Genomic DNA, 25,454 nt, shown 5'->3' on the forward strand with positions numbered 1-25,454 from the left:
TGTATCACAACAGAGCACTAGATCAGACAATTCTTTCAATTTCTTTCTAGCTTAAAGATTCATGCAGCCAAGCTTTTTCTCTCCCGGGATTCCTTTATAACACCTCATTCTATTTCTACTATACAAGACATATTCTCTTGCTTTTCCTACCTTAAGAAACCTAAAATGGCAACTCTTCTCTCATTTAAGACTATCATAAGACTCCCTAAAGATAACAAATGACGTTTTCTGTTAAGTATTCTAAATGTCCAGATCACAAATTCAAATGCCTTACCAGTAACATGCATAAATGTAACTGGCTACTGTGAGATAACACGTAAGAAAAGGACTTGTGGATACCGAGGAGAGAGTGCCAACTTTGCCTAGATTCACTTAAATTAAAAACAAAACAAAACAAAACAAAACAAAACAAAACAAAACAAAACAAAAACTTTAAAATGCCGGCCAATTTGCCACCCATTCCATATGGTCACTAAAATAAGCTTACAGCCCGGCAGCTGGGGGGCTCTGTTAGGAGTCTGCCTTTGGCTCAGGTCATGATCCCAGGACCCTGGGATCAAGTCCTGCATAGAGCTTCTTGCTCAGCAGGGAGCCTACTTCTGTCTCTCCCTCTCTGTCTTTGTGTGCTCAGGCATGCTTCTCTTTCTCACTCTCACTCTCTCAATAAATAAAATCTTAAAAAAAAAAGGCCTACAGCCAATATATTTAGAAGCCCATTTTCCCAAGCATAATTTATATTTTCAGACTAAATACTATTTTACTTTTTCCTTCAGATTTATTAGTTTCTTTCATTTCAGTAACTACTGTCCATTAGCTAATTTTCCTGTTTATAAAAATCACCGCTACATGGACAAAATCTATTCACCTTTTAGAAAAACTTATGCTCACTTTGAGGCAATTATTATCAAACACAGAGGGCACTCAGAAATGGGTTTTGGTGCTACAGAAACTAAAAGGCAAAACTTTCATCTATTTTTCCTGACTTTCAAAACTTAATGTGTCCCAGCCTGTTTGCCATGGTCACTTTTGAGGAAAAAAAAAATCGTGGACTACCCTCCTGTGGAGATCGATACTCCATCCAAAAGACAGATAACCTTCTGTGATAGGAAATACAGTCTATATTGTGTACTTACATTGAATACGATTTTTTTTAGCTTTATATTCTGTCATTTATATTATGGACGCATTCGCTATTCAAATACAAAATTACAATACATAATTTTAGAAAATACATTATACACCACTTAGAAAATATGATATAGTACCCAGGGCGAAAGAGTAAAAGGCACCAATGGGAAATATGTTTACTGAAGTAAAATGGGCCTCATAGCCAAGTGAATTTTTTAAGTGATCAGTACACGCAATGTTTTTAAGTTGCCCAAATACCATGATTACAATTTTTAAAGTATTCACATTAAATAAGCAGGAACTATGAAAAATCAGAACTACATTGCTGAAAATAATAAACCTCATTTGGATGAAAAAGACATTGCGACTTTGGAGTTGTAACTTGACAAGTTGGAACACATTACCAGGGCTTCCCGCTTCCATTTCTGACATGGTTTCTAGGCTTGTCAAGTCTTTATGAAGTAGTCGTCTTACAGTTCTGCAGCCTCTTGTGTCTTGCCACCTATATCCATCCTCACTTTCTTGAAAGGAGTCTTTTCTTGGTCGGTTTATAACAGGAATTCTAGGTCCAGGTTTATATTCCCTCCGACTGTCTGAATTACCAGCAAGTTCATCAGAGAGCCACCTCTTACTCTGATCTTTGTGGTTGTCATTTATCCAAGCAGGTTGACTGTAAATTGGGTTTTTAAATGCATAGGGATTGCTGGAAACAGCATATGGTCCTTTTCTGGGGGTACTCCCATAGTTCCCTGGTGTTATTTTTTTTTTTGGAAGGCCTTTTTCCATTTTACTGTTATGGCCTTTAGCATAATCATCCATTATCAAATAATCTTGCTGGGGGTGACCCCTTCTGAAATCCTCATCATCTATTGTCCCTCGGTCCTTAGCACGTTTCACAAAATACGGTTTTGCTGCATCTCCCATGGTCTTTGACTTCAATTTTCTTACTCTGCACCTGAAATTAGGCATTTTGGGAAATCATCAAACTATAACAAGATATTGAAATACAACACGTTTATTGCACAGATGCTCAAAAGCCTATACAAACTCTTGTTTTCCTAATTTCCATCTCATTCTAATAATCAGCGCATTACACTGAAAGTCGGGAGGCTTGAATCCTGTAATATTCTTCACGAAAATTAGTACTTACTATTTAACATGAAGATTATATACGTGACTAAGGGACGCTCCTTACAGTCTCGAAAACTGGAGTATTAAAAAAATGTTACTCATATCAAGTTGGGTGGCTTTACCAATAAAACAAAAGTTCTCCACAAAACCAAACAAAACCCTCACTCCCAAACCTGTGTTGTTAAAAAACTCCGGAAACGGACTTCAAAAAAAAAAAAAAAAAAGTTGGCAATTACTTTTAAGTGTTATACAAAGTAACCGAAACTTTCTGTGAACGTAGCTCATCTCCACTTTCCTGTCCCTTCTCCGTCCTTTAGGGAAGGGCCTCGGCTCCTCCTCGCCACCACTATCCAGAACCAGGGGCTTCGATCGCTTGGCCTGGGGAGGGCCTCGCGGAGGGGCTCGCTCCCCACCAAGGCTTCCCTCGTCAAGGGGGCTGGATTTCAGATTAAGAGACAACTCCAGCTAACCTCCCCAGTCTTCATTCTCTAACCCCAACAAGTTTGGTTTTGTCACGGATAGCAGTTCTCCCTCTTCGACCCCGTCTGATCGCCCCACCCCCGATCTGCCTCAGTTTACACCCTTCGGGGCAGAAGGCAGAGAAAGAGGAGGCGTCCCCGCACTCCCGGCCACGAAGCCACCTCGGGGACCAGGAAGCAGGAAGTGACCTGCCTCCTCAATGGGGTTCCGGGGTCCCCCCGGCCGGCCAGGGGGCCGGGGCCGAGTGCCTCCACCCAAGTCCCTGCTTCTCCGGCGCCGGCAGGGTCTGACACAAAGTGAAGATGCGGACTCGAATCCGAGGAGCTCAGTCCCCGCCGGCCTGAGGGCTCCCAGGTCCTCGCAACTGGGGCGAAGAGGCCGGCGGGGGATAGAGCCAACGTTTCTCTCCGGCCGGGCCCGCCCTCTACTCCGGAGACCAAGGAACCCACCGGAGACCCACCCCGGAGGCTGGTCTGGGAGGGACGCGGGGAGAAGGCTCCCCGAAGCACTCACCACCTCCGCCGTGGTCCCCCGCCTCTTCCTGTCCCGGCCGGGCTCCCTCTCCGTGTTTTCCTTCGGCCCCACTTCCGGCGCTCAGCGCTGTCTCATTGTGCGCTGTTCGGAGCAGGCGGTGCCCCCGCCCCAGCGCTCCGCCGCTCACGCCGGAAACGCGCGCCGCGCCCGGAGGCGCCCGCCGCCTAGCCCCGCCCCTCCCCGCCCCCGCCCCGCCCCCTCCCGCCTGCTTCCGCCTGCTTCCGCCGCCGCGGTTCGGCGCGGGCTCCTGGGCTCCGGACCCGTCCCTCCTCTCCTCGCCGGGGCCGGCTTCACCCGGGCCGCAGGTCTCTGACAGGCCTTGAAAGCACCGCGGAAGCGCGGGGAGCAGGCCTCTGGTTCTCCGCGGGAGGCGCGGGGCTCGCTCGGCTCGGACGCCCGGCGGCTCGGCTTTGCCCCTGGATGCTCTCGTTGGCGTCCAGGGCAAGTGCAGCCGGACGCTGAGGCCTCGTGGCGCTCTTGCTGTTTTTCCGACAAGTCCGAGTGATGGAAGGGCTCAGCGAGGTCTTAACTGCCGACCGTTTAGAAATGTCAGTGTCTAATAATCCGTCGTTCACCCAGATCTCAGTGTGGTCGGGAGAGATACTCCGCTTTTTTCTTAGGTTGTCTACGGATTGGTTTTACTTAACGAAACAAATCCGTGTATTCAAGAATGTGTGTAATCACAAAGATGATCTGGGAGTCACGGTCGAGTTTTTGAACGAAGAAGACACGCCTGGAACTCGCGAACAAACAACTCGGGGTTCCCTATCTTTTCTTCTTTTGACCTTCTTTGCTGTCCGTCATGTTTTAAATGCTTTGAAGCGAATAAAATCAGAGAGCCTTGAAAAAGTGTGGCAGTTTTGGTTTCTCTGCTTTTTAAGAGCATTCAATTTAAATCCGTGAGATGCCGGGGAGCACTGGTCCTTAATAATGGACACATACACATAGGGTATTGCCAGGCACTGTGCAGAGGGCTTTACAAATATTAACTCTAAACCTCACAACAAATCCTCTCAAAATATCATTATGCCTGTTTTAAAGGTGGGGAAGTAGCATTTACAGTAAAGTAAATGGCACTGCTGGAAACCAAACTTCAATGGGGCAGAGTCCATTATTAACTACTATCTATACTTAGGTGATTTAAAACACATTGGTACAACTTTTGTATAATGCCTCATCTAGATGATTTGGTTCTGAACAGACATGAGAATCAAGCCAATAATCTGTCTGACAGGCAGAGAATGGCTTTTAAACAGGCTCCAAAGGGAGTGTGGTGATACATGAATACATTTATTATGGGACAGGAGCTTCACCACACCCAGCTGAGTAATCCTTATACAGAAGAACTGGTTGAGGAAAAGTCTGCCTCAAATATCTGGAGTTCTATAGGATCAGTGGAGGATACACCTTTTTGAGTTTAAGATATTTTTTATTTGCATTTTCTTCAATGTATTTGTTCCCCAATGTCTATTCCATTCTAAATTTGCCTTTAAGATTCACATTGAGGGTAGATGACGCTCTCTCAAATGAGATGCAATACTAATCAAAAGATACTGACAGATAGTACAGCTCTTTTTGTCTATATAATACAATGGGAATTAAAATTGATCCTTACAATCTGGTTGTAAAAGTTTTTTTTGTTTGTTTGTTTTGTTTTGGTTGTCACTGGAGGGAATGCTGAGTTTCTCAGGAGGGAATGCTGAGTTTCTCAGAACCTTTGTGATGATTGTTTCATGGTCTAGACATTTCTTTTTTTTTTTTTTTTAAGATTTTATTTATTTGACAGACAGATCATAAGTAGGCAGAGAGAGGCTGGCAAAGAGAGACTGTAGAGGAAGCAGGCTCCACGCTGAGCAGAGAGGCCCAATATGGGACTCAATCCCAGGACCCTGAGATCATGATCTGAGCCGAAGGCAGAGGCTTAACACACTGAGCCACCCAGGTGCCCCTGGACATATTTCTTAACAACAGGAAGCAGAAATTTGGCCGGGGTCTGCTTCCAGGAACATTAACCCTGCTCCATGTGTTACACTGTATCTTCTATCTTCAACCACACTTTGACAATGTGATACATCTTGACAAGTCAACTTTTCACAAACCCAGTGCCACTGTTCTTGTTCTTTGTAGGGCCATGGAGTCAGAAGCTGAGGAGTTGTATTCACAGCTTTGTCAGCACATGTTTTTTCCTCATGTGTTTTATCTACTTGGTTAAGGGAATTGTGTTGGGTCCTTTAAATACATCTGGAATCCAAGGTTATCTCACCTTCTCCACTACTTCCAACTAGCTAGTTACCACCACTGCTTCACTGTATTGCTGTGAACATAAAGAACATAAAGCTTTCATTTATGTTCTCCTTTATCTGTATATGATAGCCAGGAAAGTCATGGTAAAATCTGAGCCAGATTATGATTCCCCCCTCAAGATCCCTCAGTGACTCCCCATTCCTGTGGAAGTAAAAGCCAAAGTCCATAAAATGACTACAAAGCCCTTCCCTTTACTTCTGATCTCGCTCCTAATTCCTCTTACCCTTTCATTCATTCCACCCTAGCCACACTACCTTCTTGCCGTTCCTGCATCTTACCAGGAAAGCTCTTGCCTCAGGACTTTGCACTGGCTGTTCCCTCTGTCTAGAATGCTTTTCTTCTCTTTGGTGTCTGTATTGCTAACACCCTCTAATATCTTCTCTCAAAGATCATTTCTCAATGAGGCCTACTCGGACTGCCTATTTAAGTTGCTATTCACCACCCTCTCCTCTGCCTTCCCAATTCCCCTCACCTCATCTATTACTTTTTAAAAATTTTTAAATTTATTTTTTATTTTTAGGTAGGCTCCATGCCCAGTGTCGGGCCTGAACTCACCACCCTGAGATCAAGACCTGAGCTGAAATCAAGAGTCAGATGCCTTAAAAAAAGAAAGGAAGGGAGGAAGGGAGGAAGGGAGGAAGGGAGGAAGGGAGGAAGGGAGGAAGGGAGGAAGGGAGGAAGGAAGGAAGGAAGGAAGGAAGGAAGGAAGGAAGGAAGAAAGAAAGAAAGAAAGAAAGAAAGAAAGAAAGAGGAACACATGGGTGGCTCCAATGGTTAAGCATCTGCTCTCCACTCAGGTCAGGATCCCAGGGTCTCCCAGGGCCTCCCAGGGCCTTGGGATCAAGTTCTGGATCAGGCTCCTTGCTCAGCGGGAAGCTTGCTTATCCCTCTACCTGCAGCTCACCCTTCTTGTGCTCTCTTCTCTCCCCAAACAAATAAATAAAATCTAAAAAAAAAAAAAAAAAAGCGTCCGATGCTTAACCAGGGAGCCACCCAGGGGCTTCTTTATTGTTTTTTCTTGTAACACTACATACACCTTGTCACCTGCCTTGTCTTTTAGTTATTTATCATGGTTATTTGTTTCTTGTCTGTCTCCCTCTACTAGACTGTAAATTCGACAAAGGCAAGGACCTGACTGCTCCCGACTGTTCTGTCTACCAGTATGTCCTCTAGAGCTTAGACCATTGCCTGACTCACAGCACACTCTCCAAAACTATCTGTGGAATGAATGAAAGGTACAGGACCAGCCAGGCTCTACAACAATGCTTCTTCATGAACATTCAATTCCCCTCTCTTCTTGAGTTTTATCAATTCTCTTACAAAGGTCTCATATTACAGTGGGATTGACAATGAACTCAGAAACTTTAAAATATTCTATCCCTCCCTCACTGTCTATCTGAAGTCTTTAATATCCTCATAATGGCTTTCTTTCTTTTCCTTTTCTTTCTTTTTTTCCCCGGATTTCTCAGAAAATTATGTTAGAATACTTCTTGAATCAGTTAGGATGCAGGCAGCTTTGAGTTTGGTGTAAAATGGAATTTAAACTATAAATGGGACACAGAAGAGTGAGAGCACCTGGCTCCAGGGTCCCAAGCAGACCAGGTTTGGCCACTGGCCACTGACCAAATCTGAAGGCAGAGAGATAAGTCGTGGTGAAACAGGAAAGGAATTTATTTCAGTGAGGCCAGCACTGGGTAGAAGGCAGGCTAGTGTCTCAAAGACTGTCTCCAAAGTGCTGAAAATACTTCTAAGTTTATATAAGGAGAATGTGGGACAAAGGTGAGTGGGTACGTGCAGGTAGGCAGTAAAGGTCAGGTAGATCATTGTCTTGGGGTCAATCACACAAGCCTTGCTGGCTCAGGGCACTAGTTACTGCTTGAGAGGGTAGTTTTGGTTCGTCATGGGATGCTTTGCCCTGTAGGGTCTTTTGTCTGAGTTAAGAGATAAAACAGAAAGAATTTAATTGGGAAGTACAGAGAGAGGTAAAAATGGAGGTAGGCAATGTCTTTTCTCAAAACTGGCTTACTCATGGGCTCCTGGGTGGCTCAGTGGGTTAATTCTCTTCTTTTGGCCCAGATCGTGATCTCAGAGTCCTGGGATCGAGCCCTGCATCAGGAGCGGGGAAACTGCTTCCCCCTCTCTCTGCCTGCCTTTTTACCTACTTGTGATCTCTGTCTGTCAAATAAATAAAATCTTAAGAAAAAAAAAACCTGGCATACACAATGAAGATACTTATTGGCTCACAAAACTGGGAGTTCAGAGGAGTGGCGTAAGCTTCAATGTTAGCCTTAATGAAGCAGTTGTGCCCTCCTGTGTGTTTGGACCTGTAACAATGGTGTTGGCAGATCCTGACATCACATCTGTCCACCACCGTATCCAGCAGGAGAGAAGGCAGCCTCCGGAAGCCAGGACCAACCTACCAAGAAACTTGCCAACTTAAATCAATTGCTGGTAAGGAGGATGCCATGACCCTTAGACCAAGGTTTCTCTACCAGTGGACTATTGGCATTTGGGGTTGAACAGTTCTCTGTTGTGGAAGGCTGTCCTGGGTGTGGCAGGCTGTTTTGCAACGTTCTTGACCTCAACCTAGTAGATGACTTCCCCCTTTTGGTGACAAGCCAAAATTATCCCCAAGCATTGCCAGACATCCTTGGGGTGCAATATTACCTTCAGTTAAGAACCACGTTATAGAGCTTCCGGCTCCACCTTAGAGTAAGGGGGAGGGGCCCACTTGCTTTGGGGGAGGCTGGGATAATGGATAAAATCTGGGTCCTGTTAGGAAGGAGAGAGAGCACTGAATCCTAACCACTAGACCACCAGGGAGCATCTGTTAGGAAGGAGAAAGGTGAGTATGGATGGCAGCCAACAATGTTTATATCACCTCTATTAAACAGATTCACCTCCAGACTTTGCAAGAAACTTTGGCTTTCCTGAAAATTTCAGTATGAAGGGGGAAATTTAAAAAATGTGTTTAGAATTTTGATGTTTGATCAGAGAAGAGCTTCCAGTCCGATATAGACCTTTTTGGAATTTCAGAGGAGACAGATACTCCTTCCACTGCTCCATGGAAGGCAGAGGACAGAGGAGAATTACAGGGGACACATTCAGGGGGTCTCTGGGGGGCTGTGTGTCTTTTCGAAGACCTTCCTCTAAGTCTGGCTTAGACTGGACATTTCTAATTTCTGCGGCTTGAGGAATTACCAAGGGCTAACAGAATCTCCTGCTTCTGCCTGTCAAAGAGTCTTAGTTGAAATTACTCCAGGACCTTATATTTACAACCTAAGATGTGTTGTGTAAAGTAAAAGAAGTTTATTTCCAGTGCATGTTTTCAAATCTCAGGAAAATCAGGAAGCCAGTGAACTCTAATTAAAACCTAGACCTTGTTGTTCCAGAATTAGCCATATATTTATGGTCCTTCCTTCATTACATTTTTTCAAGAAATGTCGAGTACCTAGTTCCTGGGTGGCTCAGCGGGTTAAAGAAATGTCGAGTACCTGATATGTGTCTGATGAGTGAGGGAAAACAAACATAGTCCCAGATATTGTTGTGTTAAAATATATGGTAATGGTGACAAATGCCCTGAAATGGAAAAGTTAAGGCTTGACTTTGAAAGTACTCCTCACCCGCCCCAGATTGGTCTAATCTTACCCTGGGCCTCTACTCTCCTAGGAATGATGGAGGAAAAAAGTTAAACTTGCCAGTAAATGTATCTCAGTCTTTGGATTTAAATAGTATCTTTGATGGGTTGGCCTCTTGGATATGTCCCCCATTGTTCAGATTTCCTTCTCCACTTTCCTTGGATGTCGTCTGGGGAAGTGATGCTCTGTAATCATAGAACTGGAAAGAAGTGCCCTCTGGATACACAACCACAGGCTCTATAAGCAGACCTGTTGCTTCTCTGGTATCTTTACAGTCTCTCTTCTTTGCCTTGTTGCTGGACATCTAATGCTGAGTCTCAAGCTCAGGGACTCACGATTGGTTCTCTGAGGCCAGTCTGTTCCAGTGGTTTGCCATCGCTGACCTGGACTTGCCCTGTATTTGACAGTGTCGCGTGTCACTCTTGACTTCCAGCTACAACTCCCAGGTGATTTTCAGCATGGCTACGCCACTGACACACACCCCCCTCCCCTTTTCCCCCAGTTCTAGCAATCTCTAGACTACTTTGCCATCTGTCTTCTTTGGCACCAAGAATCCAGAAACACCTGGATACTTTCAAAGGACACATAGAATCTCAAGGATGCCTGAAGTGCCAATTTCAGCTTCCTCTGCTTGGCTGTGCCCTGCTGTTAGTTTCATACTTCTGAAATCATCCCATGTTTCTCCTGAGTGGGGTGGTCTACTTCCCTCTGGTTCCAAGCTGGGGATGGGTCACATGCTTGAAATTTTTCTCTCAAGTAATCTCACCCTCTGATTGATGGAAAGTTCTGCTTCCCCTTCCTGTTGCCATGGAGACCAGCCACCTTATCTTTCTCTCCTCCCCCACTTCCAAGTCACAGCTGTCTCTTTTTCCCATGGAAACTGAATATCCAACTTGGGGCGGTTTCTTAGATCCCACTGCATGCCTCTCCAACTGTCACAGTAGAGGAAGAACCTCTCATCTCCATACACATCAAATGCTTTACTCTCGACTTCTCTAGGCTCCCACAGGCCTTCCATGCCCAGGCCTTTCCTGGAGTCAGACTTCCCAATAGGTTTCTGAACATTCACTGGATCTGGAGCCTGAGAATATTTCTGGGCTCACAGGCTCTACCCCAGAGCCTGCAGCCCTCCTTTGGCTTCCCAGAGATGGGACTATCTGAGCCCATCAGAACTCATCACTAGGCCATCTTTGGCTTTCAAGACCCAGCCCCCCTGGACATTGCTGCCTTTCTTCTCACCAATCCACTCTGCCCAGAAGGCATCCCTTTTCCTGGCTCCGGACACAGGGCAGTGATGGAGAGAAATCAGGGCTGGATTACTCAGAAAAAAACAAACCCAAACAAAACTTCCTTTCAAGAGGAGACATAGCTGGTGGTGGCTGGGTCTGTGCAGAAGGAAGGAAAAGTCTCCTGATGGAATGAGCACTGAGCTGAGGATTCGGGACATGGGTCTGATTGTCCTCTTGGAATTTTACAATTCAAAGTGTTATGGTATAAAACAGAGGCTCGGGGGCGCCTGGGTGGCTCAGTCGGTTAAGTGACCAACTCTTGCCTCACATCATGATTTCTCAGGGTCTTGAGATCAAGCCCCCAGTCGGGTGTGGAGACTGCTTATGATTCTCTCTGTCCCTCTACCTCTCCCAGCTCACACGTGTGTGCTCTCTCTCTCTCATTTTCTCAAAGAAACAAAAAACAAACCAAAAAAAACCCCAGAGGCTCAGAGTGAAATAATGTGGGTGGGTGGGTGGGTAAGAAATGACAACATAGTTTGAGTGGCCTAGTCTAGTCAAGACCTGACCAGAGTCTTTCTGACTCCATTGTTTTTGTTATTCTTACTCTATCACGCACCAAGCTCCTGTCCTCTGATGAAGCCTTCACACCCAGAGAAGCACTGTTCCTTTCTGAATGCTCCCATTCTGAGATCACACTCTGAAGCTGGGACTCACCAGACTCTGGCTATCAATTCAGCTCTCTCTCTTTTTTTTTTTTTTTAAATTATTTATATGACAGCGAGAGATCACAAGTAGGAAGAGAGGCAGAGAGAGAGAGGAGGAAGCAGGCTCCCTGCTGAGCAGAGAGCCTGATGCGGGACTCGATCCCACGACCCTGAGATCATGACCTGAGCTGAAGGCAGCGGCTTAACCCACTGAGCCACCCAGGTGCCCTCTTTTTTGCTTTGATCTTGGGCAACTAACTTATTGTCCTTCCTGAGCCTCAGTTTCCCTAACTGTAAGCCAGAGACAAGCAACATGAAGCCAAATCACCACCATTCCTGTCTGACCACAAATTGTTCAATTCTTCTCTGGAACTTATTTTGGGGTGTGCATTTTATAAGTTTATAAATTTTTAAAGACTTGCCTTTATTGGTTATTTTAAACCCAAGTTAAAAATTAAATTTTATGGGGGCATCTGGGTGGCTCAGTGGGTTAAGCCGTTGCCTTCGGCTCAGGTCATGATCTCAGGGTCCTGGGATCATCGGGCTCTCTGCTCAGCAGGGAGCCTGCGTCCCTCTCTCTCTCTCTCTCTGCCTGCCTCTCTGTCTACTGTGATCTCTTTCTGTCAAGTAAATAAATAAAATCTTTAAAAAAATTAAATTTTATGTAGTTGGGGTTTTTAAATTTTTAGATTTATCTTCTGACATACTAAATTTCCATTTAGAGTTGTGAAATAAAATTTTCTTTTAAACATCTAAATTAAAATGATCAAATCCATTTGAAGAAAAAATACTGATAATTATGCAGAGGTGTCCAAAATCATAAAGATGATCTATTCATGACTGAACTTTGGTAAGCACTAGACCTAAGGGAGAGAAAAGAATATATCCAGGATTAAAAACTGAGGCTGACTAACCTTTAGAACTAAGAAAAATAAGAGAAGCTGATATAGAAGACCAAAAAAAAAAAAAGGGGGCTTCACTGAATTTAAGAAAGTATAGTATATAAATATTTTGTCTTAGTTACCCTGGCCTCATGGAGGCCAAATGTACCAAAAATGCAGGAAAAGACATCCAGGGATTACTTTGGGAGGGGAGAGTCCCCTAACTGGCTTAGGTCAAGGCATTTAACTAATGGCATTGGGTGGGGTTACACTGTGACTCAAATTCCCAGAAGCAATTCTTGTGAACTGTATCTGTTGCTTTGGCGCTATTCATGCCTGGGCCAAAGAGATGGAAGTTGAGATGGGAAAACGGTAGACTAAGGGGTGGGAAAAGTGAAGTATTTAGAAATCAAAGCTAGGTGTTGCTAGGAGAAAACTTTGAAAGGCAGTGAGAGAAAATTGAGTCTACATGAGGGTTGTACCAATAATATGTAAGAAGAAAATATGACTTGAGGAGTTCTTCATTAAAGAAGAGCTGAGTTTGATTAAAGAAAAGTAGTAATAACAAATATAATAAGTTCCTAACTTTGAACTGTCCTAGTCTTCCTGAAACTGGCAAGCTTTATCCCCTGGGCACAGAAGAGGTCAAAGTGCCTCTCAGGGCGGGGCTGCCAGATAAAATATAGCGTGACCCAGGCAATATTTGGGGCATACTTATACTCAAAAATTGTTGATTGTTTATCTGAAATTCAAATATAATAGGGCGTCCTGTATTTAATTATTTGATTAAATAATTTTGTTGTTGCTAAATTCATCTTCATCTCAACATCCCCAGGGCTTTCTACTGGGGCTTGCATTCTCTCTCTCTCTCTCTTTTTTTAAGATTTGATTTGTTTATTTGACAGACAGAGATCACAAGTAGGCAGAGAGGGAGGAGGGAAGCAGTCTCTCCGTTGAGCAGAGAGCCCGATGCGGGACTCGATCCTAGCACCTGAGATCATGACCTGAGCTGAAGGCAGAGGTTTAACCCACTGAGCCACCCAGGCATGGGGCTTGCATTCTTTTTTTTTTTTTTTTTTTTAATTATTTGACAGACAGAGATCACAGGTAGGCAGAGAAGTGGGGCCAAGAGAGAGGAGGGGAAGCAGGCTCCCTGCTGAGCAGAGAGCCCAATGTGGGTCTGGATCCCAGGACCCTGGGACCAGGACCTGAGCTGGAGGCAGAGGCTTTAAGCCACTGAGCCATCCAGGAACCCCAAGGGGCTTGCATTCTTGATAAGGATTCATTCAGCTGGTGAATTGCTCACTCCTCAGATTTTCCCATTCTGCTGTCTTCTCATAGTGCCCATATAAAAAGTCCCCACCCCATGTTGTATTTTGAAAAATGTCAAACCTATAGAAAATTTGCCAGAAATGTACAATGAACATCCGTTTGCTATGTATGTAACTCACCAATTTTAGCAGTTTATCTCATTCTTTCTCTCCCTCCCTCTTCTCTTCCCTTTGTGTACATATATGTATTTAGCTGAACCATTCGAGGGTTAGATGCAGACATCTGGACACCTAAGCTCCCAGACCCTCAGTACAGATCTTCCAAAAATGAGGATATTTTCCATTATAACCACGATGCAATTCTCACACTCAGGACATTAATATTGACATGACACTATTTTCTAACATGAAGTTCATATCTCAATTCTGCAACCGTCCCAATAATGGGACATTTGTCATTTAAAGCTGTTTTACTTTTTTTTTTTTTTTAAAGATTTTATTTATTTATTTGACAAACAAAGATCACAAGGAGGCAGAGAGGCAGGCAGAGAGAAAGAGGAGAAAGCAGGCTCCCCGCTGAGCAGAGAGCCTCATACGGGGCTTGATCCCAGGACCCTGGGATCATGACCTGAACCGAAGGCAGAGGCTTTAACCCACTGAGCCTTCCAGGTGCCCCAAAGCTGTTTTACTTTTTTCTTTTCCCTATCTGAGCAAGAATCACATACTGCATTTATTTTCACATCTCTGTAGTGGTGGTGTTTTTCATTTATTTATTTATTTTCAAAAATTTTTAATATTTATTATTATTTTTAAAGATTTTATTTATTTATTTGACACAGACACACACACACACACAGAGAGAGAGAGAGAGAGAGAGAGAGAGCATGAGCAAGGGGAGCAGCAGAGGGAGAGAGAGAAGCAGGCTCCCTGCTGAGCAAGCAGCCTGACATGGGACTCAATTCCAGGACTCTGGGATCATGACCTGAGCCAAAGGCATACGGTTATAATCTGTTCCTGTCATTATCCATTTTAATGCTCAAATTGTCCTTAATCTGGCAAGTGACAGCACCTTACGCTGGTTCTTGTATCTCTTCAACATATCTTCCTCAGTTTCCTTAATTTCTGGAATAAGGTGTTTTGGGCTCACCTTGAAATTAGGCATTTTCCCAAAGGGTTTTAAAAATGGTGTTCAGAAAGCAAGACCCATAGTTTCTTATCACTGGAGTGAAGGGGCTTTTAGTTCTTCTCGGTGGACAGAACTAGGAAATGCTTTTGAAAAATCATGAGTTCATCATGACACCTCTGACTGATACCCAAGCCAATTATACATGATTCTTCTTTTCCCTCCTCAGTTCCATATTGGTATCTTTGTTCTCCCACAGTGAACTCCTGCTTGCTTGCTTTCTTTTTTTTTTTTCTTTCGTTCTTTTGGAAAGATTTTATCTATTCATTTGAGAGAGAGAAAGAGAACGTGGGCATGCGTGAGAAAGCACAGGCAGAGGGAACAGCAGAGGGAGAGGGAGAAGCAGACTCTTGGGTGAGCAGGCACCCCAATGTGGGGCTCGATCCCAGGATCCTGGGATCATGACCTGAGCTGAAGGCAGATGCCCAACCCACTCAGCCACCCAGGTGCCCTGAACTCCTGCTTTCTTAAAACATCAAAATATTTACTCATTTGCTCAATTCTGCAATATACACAAAGCATTTTCTGAATTGCCTCACCAACATCACTGCTCAAACAAGCCTGCCAAGTAAAGTTCAAGATTTCTTTTGTCCTTAGAATATATATCCCACTGAAAGCGTCAGAACACCTTGTTATTATGCTCAAAAGCTTTTCAGATACACTGTTTTTCTTTACAGTTGGGTTATCAGCTTGGTTATAATCAAGTACATTCATTTCTTTCACTTTCAGGTTCTCCTCCCCAACCTCCTCCCCACCCCCATTCTTGTTGATTTACTTCTATTTTCTGAATATGTAAAATGTTAACCTTGTTCAAAATCTGAAACTATATAAAAAGTTATTCAGAGGCACCCTCTTTTCCTCTTCCATCCCGTTCCCCCAACACCATAGATAATCAAATTCATTTGTTTATCTTTTCCGTGTTTCTGTTTTCTTCCAAAGATTTTATTTATGTATTTGAGTGAGAGAGTGAGAGACAGAGCATAAGCAGGGAGAGGGCAGAGGGAGAGGGAGAAGCAGGTTCCTCACTGAGCAGGGAGCCCAATGCAGACAGAGCTCGATTCCAAAACCTTGACATCATGACCTCAGCTGAAGGCAGATGCTTAACCAACTGAGTCTCCCAGGCACCCTGGAAATGCATTTAAAAAATTTTGTTTATGAAAAAAAATTGGTTATTTAAGAAAAATTACAAAAATGACAATGTTAAATATTTTCTTTTCTGATTTTGGGCATGTTCAGTTGTTCAGGCAAAGTCAGACTGATAGTCAATGGAGGTGCCAAGGAATGTGGGGATAACATATAAACAGGGTGTCTTGCCATTTTCAGACTTTCCTGAGGCTTTCTGTCACTTTCCTTTCAATGACCTCCCACTGCTCTTGAGATAAAGACTGACTCCATCCCATGGTCCTCGGTCCCCAAGAGGCCAGGTTCTTGCCTGCCTTTCAACATCACCCTGCCCATTTTTCCCAGACTATTGGCCCTACCCACACTTTGCCTCCTCTCTGTCCTCAAACCTGTCCCCTGCAGCCCAGGGCCTTTACACACATTCTTCTTCCCAAGCTGTTTTTCTCTCCTTTCTTCACCCACTTAACATCTTCTCAATACTCAGATCTCAGGTCAAGAAGGGTTTATTCTGGGAAGCTTCTCAGATCTCCCTGACTGGGTTAATCTCTGTTATTCGCTATAGCACCATGTAGCCCATCTTCCGAGCACTCCTCACAACTGCAATTTTATAAATGCTCTGCAATGACTTGATCACTGTCTGTCTCACCCATTAGTGTGCAAGCACTGGGAGAGTGAGAACTCTGGCTCTGCTCACAGCCCAGCACAGTGCCTGGCAAACAGGGAGAGTTCCGCCAGTACTGACAGATGAATGATGGTGTCCCCGGTTGCACGAAAGTGTGAGCACAGGGAGCTCCCTTGGCTCGGCAGACACTTCTATACCATCTCATCTTCTCTAGGTCTTTTTTTAACCTTTGCACATCTGCTCAGGACACTTTAAGCCTTTAGCTGAAGCATATATGTTTAATCACATTTTTTTTTTAAGCCCCTGCTTCTGCTGTTCTCTGTTTTGTAACCTATCAACTCAGACACAAACACTACATGAGCTCATAACCACTCCTAAGCCTTCATGGGTTTAGTGGTTTGGGTGAGAATCTGTGGAGGTGTGTTCCATCGCTACTCATCATTTCACTGACTCTTCTCTCTTTGTCCTAACTTTCCATTCCCTCTGGACTCTTCTTCCTCTTCCACTTCTGGAGTGTCACAGAACCCCCACCCTGAGCAGGGTGGTTTTGCAGAAGCCGTGGTTCTGGCCATCTTCCATGACTCTACAGGTATTCTTCTTGCCCAGGTGGACTGACCTTGACTTTCCCCCCCAAAACATGGATCTCATGCAACTACTAAAAGTAAGTCATAATAAAGTAATACCATTTCTTAAAGTGATAATCAGTTCTGGTCAAGTTTGAAGGATGTCCAGGGCCCCAGCCCTTGCCATTTGGGGAGAGATAGGTGAAAGGGAGGTTGAGAGGAAGCGAGAATCATGAGTCAATTTCCTCTAACATCCCAATACACATCCTTCCTGCCGCAGTCCCGTCATAGGCCCTCCATACATTCTAGCTACCCCCCTCTCTTCCCGTTTCTACCCTCAGACAGAACAGTGACAAGATTACACAATCAAGAGTTCCTCTGAGGCCCTGGGCAAAACTAGATTCAGGACAGGTCCTTTTAATTTCTGGAATTGTCAGTGAGGACCTGCAGCCAGTTCTAGGAGCCCTGATTGTGATGTGCCCTCTTCCCTTGGCAAACACTTGAGTGTATCTCAGTGTGGGTATTTCTGCCACCCTGGGTTCTTCTTTCAGATTTCATTGCATCCATTTCTTCCCCCAAAGCTATCTTGTAGGAGCATTTCATGTGACAGCTGCTCTCACTTTGGAGGTGGAGGTTCTAACGCCTACCCTGGAGAGCTTTCGTTATATTCCAGATGAGGTATTCATAGGTGTGAACCTTTGTTTAGATAAATCTATGACAACAAACTTCCACCCCTGCTGTCATCCCGTGGGCTTGCCAGGAGCTGCCCAGCAGTGATAACCTGCAGCAGCTCTTTGTATCCTGACAACCGCCTTCTGAGACAGATCCACAGACCATCACCCTCAGTCATAGAGGTGTGCAAACTGGGACTTGGGCAGGTTAAGAAGCTGGTCCTAAGACACACAGGTAGCCAGAGCAGAGCCAGGATATGAACCTCTGACTCATACCAATGAGCCTGAATGTCAGGTTATTAACTACGGTTGGAGGGGAGGGATGGTGAGGAATGAAAGTCAGTGTTTTCTTAAGTCAACAGATATGTTTACATGTCTCTGCATAAGCATAGGAGTCACACAAGAAGAGGCAGTAATTCCTAAAAATACATTGGTGAACTTGGCTCTGCTTGAACTGTTATTGGTTCTCGTTTTCTCTTATTAAAGTCTTACTTTTTTTTTTTTTTTTGTTACCCATGAGCCAAAAAGCCTCAATAAACTCTCTTTTGGAATAACTGGTTTTCTGGTTAAAAAAAAAAAAGCCATTTCCCATTTTGCTTTTTCCTAGGACTTCTTCCCACAAAAGTCAGCAAGCCTAAGTTTGCATCATTCCAGCTATTAGAGAATGAGTGTCAATCCTTTATAGAATTTTTTAAAAAGATATTATTTATTTATTTGAGAGAGACAGAATGAGAGAGAGGAGAGAGGTCAGTGGGAGAAGCAGACTCCCTGCCAAGCAGGGAGCCTGATGTGATACTCCATCCCAGGACTCCAGGATCATGACCTGAGCTGAAGGCAGTTGCTTAACCAACTGGGCCATCCAGGTGCCCCTTTCATAGGATTTTAAGGTTATTTAATTCCTTTTGCCCCCAACACACACACAGGCGTACGCAACACACACTGATTTTGCAAAGTCATTATTCAAAATATAGATTTACCCTTCAATAAATGGTGCTGGGAAAACTGGACAGCTATATGTAGAAGAATGAAATTCAACCATTCTCCTACACCATACACAGAGATAAACTCAAAATAGATAAAAGACCTCAACATGAGACAGGAATCCATCAGAATCCTAGAGGAGAACACAGGCAGTAACCTTTTCGATATCAACCACAGCAAATTCTTTCAAGATATGTCTCCAAAGGCAAAGGAAACAAAAGCGAAAATGAACTTTTGGGACTTCATCAAGATCAGAAGTTTCTGCACAGCAAAGGAAACAGTCAACAAAACAAAGAGGCAACCCACAGAATGGCAGAAGATATTCACAAATGACAGTACAGACAAAAGGTTGATATCCAGGATCTATAAAGAACTTCTTAAACTCAACACACACAAAACAGATAATCATGTCAAAAAATGGGCAGAAGACACGAACAGACACTTTTCCAATGAAGACATACGAATGGGTAACAGACACATGAAAAAATGTTCATCATCACTAGCCATCAGGGAAATTCAAATTAAAACCACATTGAGATACCACCTTACACCAGTTAGAATGGCCAAAATTAGCAAGACAGGATACAACACGTGTTGGAGAGGATGTGGAGAAAGGGGAACCCTCTTACACTGTTGGTGGGAATGCAAGTTGGTGTAGCCACTTTGGAAAACAGTGTGGAGATTCATTAAGAAATTAAAAATAGAGCTTCCCTATGACCCTGCAATTGCACTCCTGGATATTTACCCCAAAGATAGAGATGTGGCGAAAAGAAGGGCCATCTGTACCCCAATGTTTATAGCAGCAATGACCACGGTTGCCAAACTGTGGAAGGAACCAAGATGCCCTTCAACGGACGAAGGGATAAGGAAGATGTGGTCTATATACACTATGGAGTATTATGCCTCCATCAGAAAGGATAAATACCCAACTTTTGTATCAACATCAAAGAGATTATGGAAGAGATTATGCTGAGTGAAATAAGTCAAGCAGAGAAAGTCAATTATCATATGGTTTCACTTATTTGTGGAGCATAACAAATAACATGGAGGACATGGGGAGATGGAGAGGAGAAGGGAGTTGAGGGAAATTGGAAGGGGAGATGAACCATGAGAGACTATGGACTCTGAAAAACAATCTGAGGGTTTTGAAGGGGTTGGGGGTGGGAGGTTGGGGGAGCCAGGTGTGGGCATTATGGAGGGCACATATTGCATGGAACACTGGGTGTGGTGCATAAACAATGTGTTCTGTTACACTGAAAATAAATAAATAAATAATATAGACTTAGTGGGGCATCTGGGTGGTTCATTCAGTTAAGCATCTGACATTTGATTTCAGGTCAGGGCTTGATCTGAGGGTTGTGAGTTCAAGCCCCAGGTTGGGCTCCCTGCTGGATTTGGAGCCTACTTAAAAAATATATATTTACTTATTTATAAACAGGGGTACTTGGCTGGCTCTGTTGATAGAGCATGTGACTCTTGATCTCAGGGTCACGAGTTCCAGTCCCACAATTGGTGTAGAGATTACTTTAAAAAATGTAGGGGCTCCTGGGTGGCTCACTGGGCTCACTGGGTTGAGCATCTGCCTTCAGCTCAGGTCATGATTCCGGGGTCCTGGGGTCTAGCCCCGCATCAGACTTCAGCCCTGTATTGGGCTCCTTGCTCAGCGGAGAGCCTGCTTCTCCCTCTGCCATTCCTCTGGCTTGTGCTTTCTTTCTCTCTGTCAAATAAATAAAAAATAAATAAAAACAAACAAAGGCTTAAAAAATATACATATACATATATATGGACTTAAATACTCCCTCAGCTACTGGCAGTCAATAATTAACTAAGGTGACTTAAAAATATGTTGAGTGGGGGCACCTGGATGGCCCAGTTGTTTAAGTGCCTGCCTTTGACTTGGGTCATGATTTCAGGGTCCTGGGTGGTGGGCTCCTTGCTCCGCAGAGAGTCTGCTTCTCCCTCTTCCTCTGACCTTCTCCCTCCTCCCTCTCGTGTTCTCTCTCATCTCTTTCTCTCAAATACTTAAATATATAAATGAATCTTTAAAAAAATTACGTTGAGTTTGTGTGAAAGCAGGGACAGAGTCAGTCACAGTCTCAAGATCTAGCTCAGTGTAAACCAGCTCTGGAGGCTGCTTATAGACCACAAGGGTTTTACGCAGCAGGAGGGCTAGTGACATCGTCCCTTCTAGAAAAATAGAGTGACTCAGAATCCAGATGTTCCACCTACCTAGCCCTGCATGTGTAATTACGAGCTGGATGAGGCAGTTCACGGGGAGTCTTTGAATCATCTGTTCTTATAGTTTCTGATGCTGCTGCTCTTTTTAGAACAATCTAGGACATGTCAGCTGAAAAGTACACTAGTTGCTTGCAAAGAGAGAATGGCTTTTTATGGGGGGCTGGGTGGGGACACAGTTCTCCTTCTCCCTCTCTGCTTGGTACCACGGTAGGGAGAATGAGCTAATGATTCTCAGGGAGGTATATGAGTTCTGATGAACCCAGATAGCTGGAGAACAGCTCACGAAGTGGAGGCAGTTTCATGTACCTGGTGTGTATAAATGAGGAAGACATAATCATTTCACTTTAATAAATAAATACATACTAACACGAAGGCGATAAACCAGAGAAACCTGAATTTGCGTGCAGCTTCATGAAGTAAAAAATAAACTGGGTCCCTTTTGCAAAATCATTTTTGGTGTGATGTGCCTTAGGTCTGTGTCACTCCTGGTATTTTTGTCTTTCTGCAGGGACAGTCCAGGCAGTCTTTCTGCCAGTCCAGGCAGTTGTTGGATTCAGATAAGCAGATGGAACTGCAGGTTGGACAAGCTCATGGGTTTGCTGACACAGGAGAAAGGACCTTATCATTATCATTATTATTATTATTATTTTACTTGTCAAGTATTTATCCATACAAGGCATTCTATTAGGCACTAAATCCTGGTTTTCATGTCAGCCTCCTAATCCCTTTCTTTCCTGGGATTTGGGGAGGGATATAGCAAGCAGAAGCACCAGTATTAACATCACAGAATTTTAGAGCAAAAAAGTACTTCAGAGGAATACTCCTCAAATGTTCCTCAAGTAGAAGTTTGTGGACAGATGACAAGTAGGAAATTTTCTTTCTTTAAAAATTTTTTTTAAAGATTTTATTTATTTATTTGATAGAAATCACAAGAAGGCAGAGAGGCAGGCAGAGAGAGAGGGAAGCAGGCTCCCCGCTGAGGAGAGCCCAATGTGGGGCTCGATCCCAGGATGCTGAGATCATGACCTGAGCCGAAGGCAGAGGCTTAACCCCCTGAGCCACCCAAGCACCCCAGATTTTGTTTATTTTAGAGAAAGAGCATGTGCACATGTGCTGGTGCTAGTGGGGTGGGAGTGGGGGGAGAAGGAGAGAGAGAATCTCAAGCAGATTCTGCCCCTAGAGCACCGGAGCCCTGGAGAGGCTCCTAGCGGGGCTCCCTTTGGTCTCTACCTCATGATAGTGAGATCATGACTTGAGTGGGAATCAGGGGTTGGAGGTTTAATCATCTTAGCCACCTAGGTGCTCTGACAATTAGGAAATTTTCATCAGTTTAGACAAAATGAAAAAGAAATAAGAAACTGAGTTTGGATAAAGTGAAATACATTTAATTTGAAAGGAAATGTTTAAAAAGAATGCCTGTCTCGGGGCACCTGGGTGGTATCTGACTTCAGCTCAGGTGAGCTCACCTTGGGCTCCTGGGATTGAGCCCGGGGTTGGGCTTCCTGTTCAGTGGGGTGTCTGCTTGAGGATTCTTTCTCTCTCCCTCAGCCCCGACACCTGCACTGGTGTATCTCTCAAGTAGATAAATAAGTCTTTAAAAAAAAATATTTTATTTATTTATTTGAGAGTGTGAGAGAGAAAGCATGAGAGTGGGGAAGGCCAGAGGGAAAAGCAGACTCCCTGCTGATCAAGGAGCTGATGGGGGACTCAATCCTTGGACTCCGGGATCATGACCTGAGCTCAAAGTAGACTTTTAACCGACTGAGCAACCCAGGTGCTCAAAAAAAAAAAAAAAAAAAAAAAAAAAAAGCCTGTCCTAAAAGACATTTGATGAAAATTTTGGGGGAATGAAGTGTTTTATCATCTACCATTTCTTTGCTGCCTCCTTCTCTGTGAAGGAAACTAGAATATGTCTCTCCAAAATATGCCTCTTTGACAAAAATTATTTTGAGCTGAAAGCAATTAAGAGAGAGCAAACCCAGAAAAGGCTCCCCCTTCTCGGCCTAAAGGCAGGGTATAAATTCTCTTTCTACCAGAGATAGAATCTTATCAGCCCAAAGATACGAAAGGCATCTGCAAACAAACCTTCATTAGTTTCCTCTCATGTATTTACCTTTCCACAGTTGGCCATCCTTGGAGTCTGAAACTACTTTTCTCTGTCCTGTCATTTCTCTAGAAATTTATTGTTCTTGGTTGAAGATGTTGCATGAGCTGGAGTTCTAAGCCACTGCTTTGAGATGCTCTTCATTTAGCTTTCTCCCAAGTGATGTGTGTTGCATGCTTTGTTTTTCTTATTCATCTTTTCTTTTTTCTTCTCTTTTCTTTTCTTTCCTTTCTTCTCCCTTTATTTCTTACTTTCTTTCTTTCTCTTCCTTTCTCTTTCCTTTCCTTTCTTTCTCCCTCCCTCCCTCCCACTTTCTTTCATTTCTCTCCAGTTAAGGGGTCCCATGTGAAAACCTAAGATGGTTGGAGGTAAAGAGTTTCAAGACACTGAGACCGAAATGGTGAGCAAAGTGTCACTTTGGTCCCAGGCCAGGCAAAGGCACAGAACACTCTAAGTCCAGTCCAGAGGGCAGCCTCCTCCTCCTTCCCTGACAACTGAATTCACCCAGGCCACTCCACAAGGCTGATTACCTCATAGTTGATCCCAGGCAGAGGAGGTGGAACAGAGAGATTATAGATTGCTCTTGACTGCTGGATTGGGCCAGCTGTAGCTGGCTTAACCACACAAAGAGAAGGACAGGTGCTGTGAACTCTAACCTGGGACTCGTCTGCCAATGGACCAGGCTTGTGAACGTCAGCTCTCACCAATCGGATTCGGTGCTTCTCTTCTTTTTAGATTGCAAGAACGTGGAGTGGAAGCTCTCCTTCCCACTTGGCCTAGAGATGGACATGTTGGAGGAAGAGCTTTCTTCCCTGGACCAAAGTGGGGAGTGCAGGAGGACTGAGTAGGCTATGGAATTTACTAAGAAAACCTCAAGATATCCTGGTGTTTTGATTATATCTCCCATTGCTAGATAGCTAAGGGTTGGAGAGAATCCTAGACAGGTGTTCTTAGTTCTACAATCAGGCAAATGGAGATTTTTTTAATAAAAAAAATTTAAATGTTGTGGTAAAATACACATAACACAAAATTGACAATCTTCATCATAATTTTAAGTGTACACTTGAGTGGGTATTAAGTACATTTACATTGTTGGGCTCTGCTCACCACCGTCCATCTCTACAATTTTTCATCTTCTCAAGCTGAAACTGTACCTACGGAACAGTGATTCCTAATCTTTCTTTCGGCTCCTGGCAACCATCATTCTACTTTCTGTCTCCAAGCATTTCAGTCTTCCAGGTATCACATATAGATGGAATCACACAGTATTTATTTACTTACTGTGTGTGTGTGCGCCCACCTTCTTTCACTTAGCATAATATCTAAAAGCTGATCCATGTAAGATGTGACAATTTCTTTCCCTTTTAAAGGAAAGGGACTAACATTGATTATATGTTTTAACCCATCACTGTCTACAGAAACTTGGACCAGACCCGCAATGCAGCTGCTACTCATTGCACACATAGTTCTGGGAATGGTTTAAAAATGCCTGGACAGTCCTAGTATCTTCTGGAGCACACAGCCTGTGGAGTGGAAGATGTAGGATAAATTCTTTACCTCAGCTGAGAAGCAGAGTTAGAGCAATGAAGAGAGAGACACAGGAGTGCCTGTCGATTCCTAGAACCATCTCAATGACTCTTCTCTCAGGATCCATCCTACGGGAAGATGTCTGTGTGTGATTAGAGGTACCTCTGACTTGCTCCTGAAAGCACTTTTTGTCCCACCGAGATCCACGATCTTCTGTCTGTAACACTTTTGAAGGAGACAGTTTCGATCTCAGGATTATGTACTTGAGAAGAAAATTCCTCCTACCTGCAAACCCAAGTGAGAGAAATGTTCAAACCTAATGTCTTCAGACCTCAATCCTCCAGAGTCAAAGGATTTCATGGTTGCCTTTCAGCCTTTTGCTGGGAACGTAATCATTGTTATGGGTTCGGGTTAAGATTTGGGCTCTTTTGGTGTTCCAGGCTTTGCAGTATTTGGATTAGTTAGACTTTTGACTAGCTTTCATGGTAAGATCTCCAGTGAGTAATACAGAGCATTGAGGGCAACATTATTTGAGATGGAAAATAGAAAATGCAACGAATTTTGACCTACAGTGTGTATGGCCTTCAAGTATGTAACTACTCTGTTTGGACCTGCTTTGGGGCTTTCTGGAGCAATCGCTGAGCGGTCCCCTTCACAGCACCTCCGCCGAAGCAGTCACCAGGGGCGGGGACAGGGAGCACAGGCCCCGCCTCCTCCAGCTAGAAGAGGCGCTACCCCATAGGCTGCCCTCTGTGTGACTGGCATCGGGCGTAGTTGTCAAATCCAACTCGAGAGATGCCAGCTGGCGTTCCCTTGTTGGGTTTTATGAGATTCCCTCTTACTCTGTGGGGCATGTGGCACTTGTCCAATCCCCTAATAAAGTTGTTTTTTGGGTCTTCATGTGTATCTCTCTGTCAATTCTGGTTGGAGCCAGGATGAGAGGAGGGATGAGTAGGTGGTTGTACCTGTTGGTATCTTAAATTCATTTCATATAATAAAGAGTTAATCCCTAGTCCTTATTAATGCTTAAAATTAAACCCCTCGTTAATCCTTAAAACTAAAACAATTTTTTTTTTTTTCATACTGACCCATGGACTCATCGTCTGGAATCCACTGCCTTAAAGACCACACAGACCTACA

At 43.9% G+C, this 25,454-nt stretch overlaps 1 protein-coding gene and 1 long non-coding RNA gene across 17 annotated transcripts in view; one reads left to right on the plus strand and one right to left on the minus strand.

Annotated features, from left to right (window-relative positions):
• TUT7 (terminal uridylyl transferase 7) overlaps positions 1-3,439 on the minus strand; it is a 61,268-nt gene extending 57,829 nt beyond the window's left edge. For 3 of the 16 annotated variants that reach the window (XM_082696551.1, XM_082696552.1, XM_082696559.1), the window contains exons 1-2: positions 3,253-3,435; positions 1,533-2,083 (exon numbers count right to left, since the gene is read on the minus strand). In XM_082696551.1, coding sequence (XP_082552677.1) covers positions 1,533-2,052 — 520 coding nt within the window. In that variant the 5' untranslated portion in view covers positions 2,053-2,083; positions 3,253-3,435. Of the gene's footprint in view, positions 1-1,532; positions 2,084-2,278 lie in introns of all 16 variants that reach the window. The other 13 variants (XM_082696564.1, XM_082696555.1, XM_082696558.1 and 10 more) reach the window with 7 other exon arrangements.
• A 4,892-nt stretch (positions 3,440-8,331) lies between these two features.
• LOC309846918 lies at positions 8,332-25,214 on the plus strand. Its single transcript, XR_014302193.1, has 2 exons — positions 8,332-8,422; positions 24,206-25,214. It is a non-coding gene; the product is annotated as an uncharacterized lncRNA (long non-coding RNA).
• The last annotated feature ends 240 nt before the right edge of the window (positions 25,215-25,454 follow it).

This window comes from Mustela nivalis, assembly GCF_964662115.1.
Source record: "Mustela nivalis genome assembly, chromosome: 13".
Lineage (NCBI taxonomy): Eukaryota > Metazoa > Chordata > Mammalia > Carnivora > Mustelidae > Mustela > Mustela nivalis.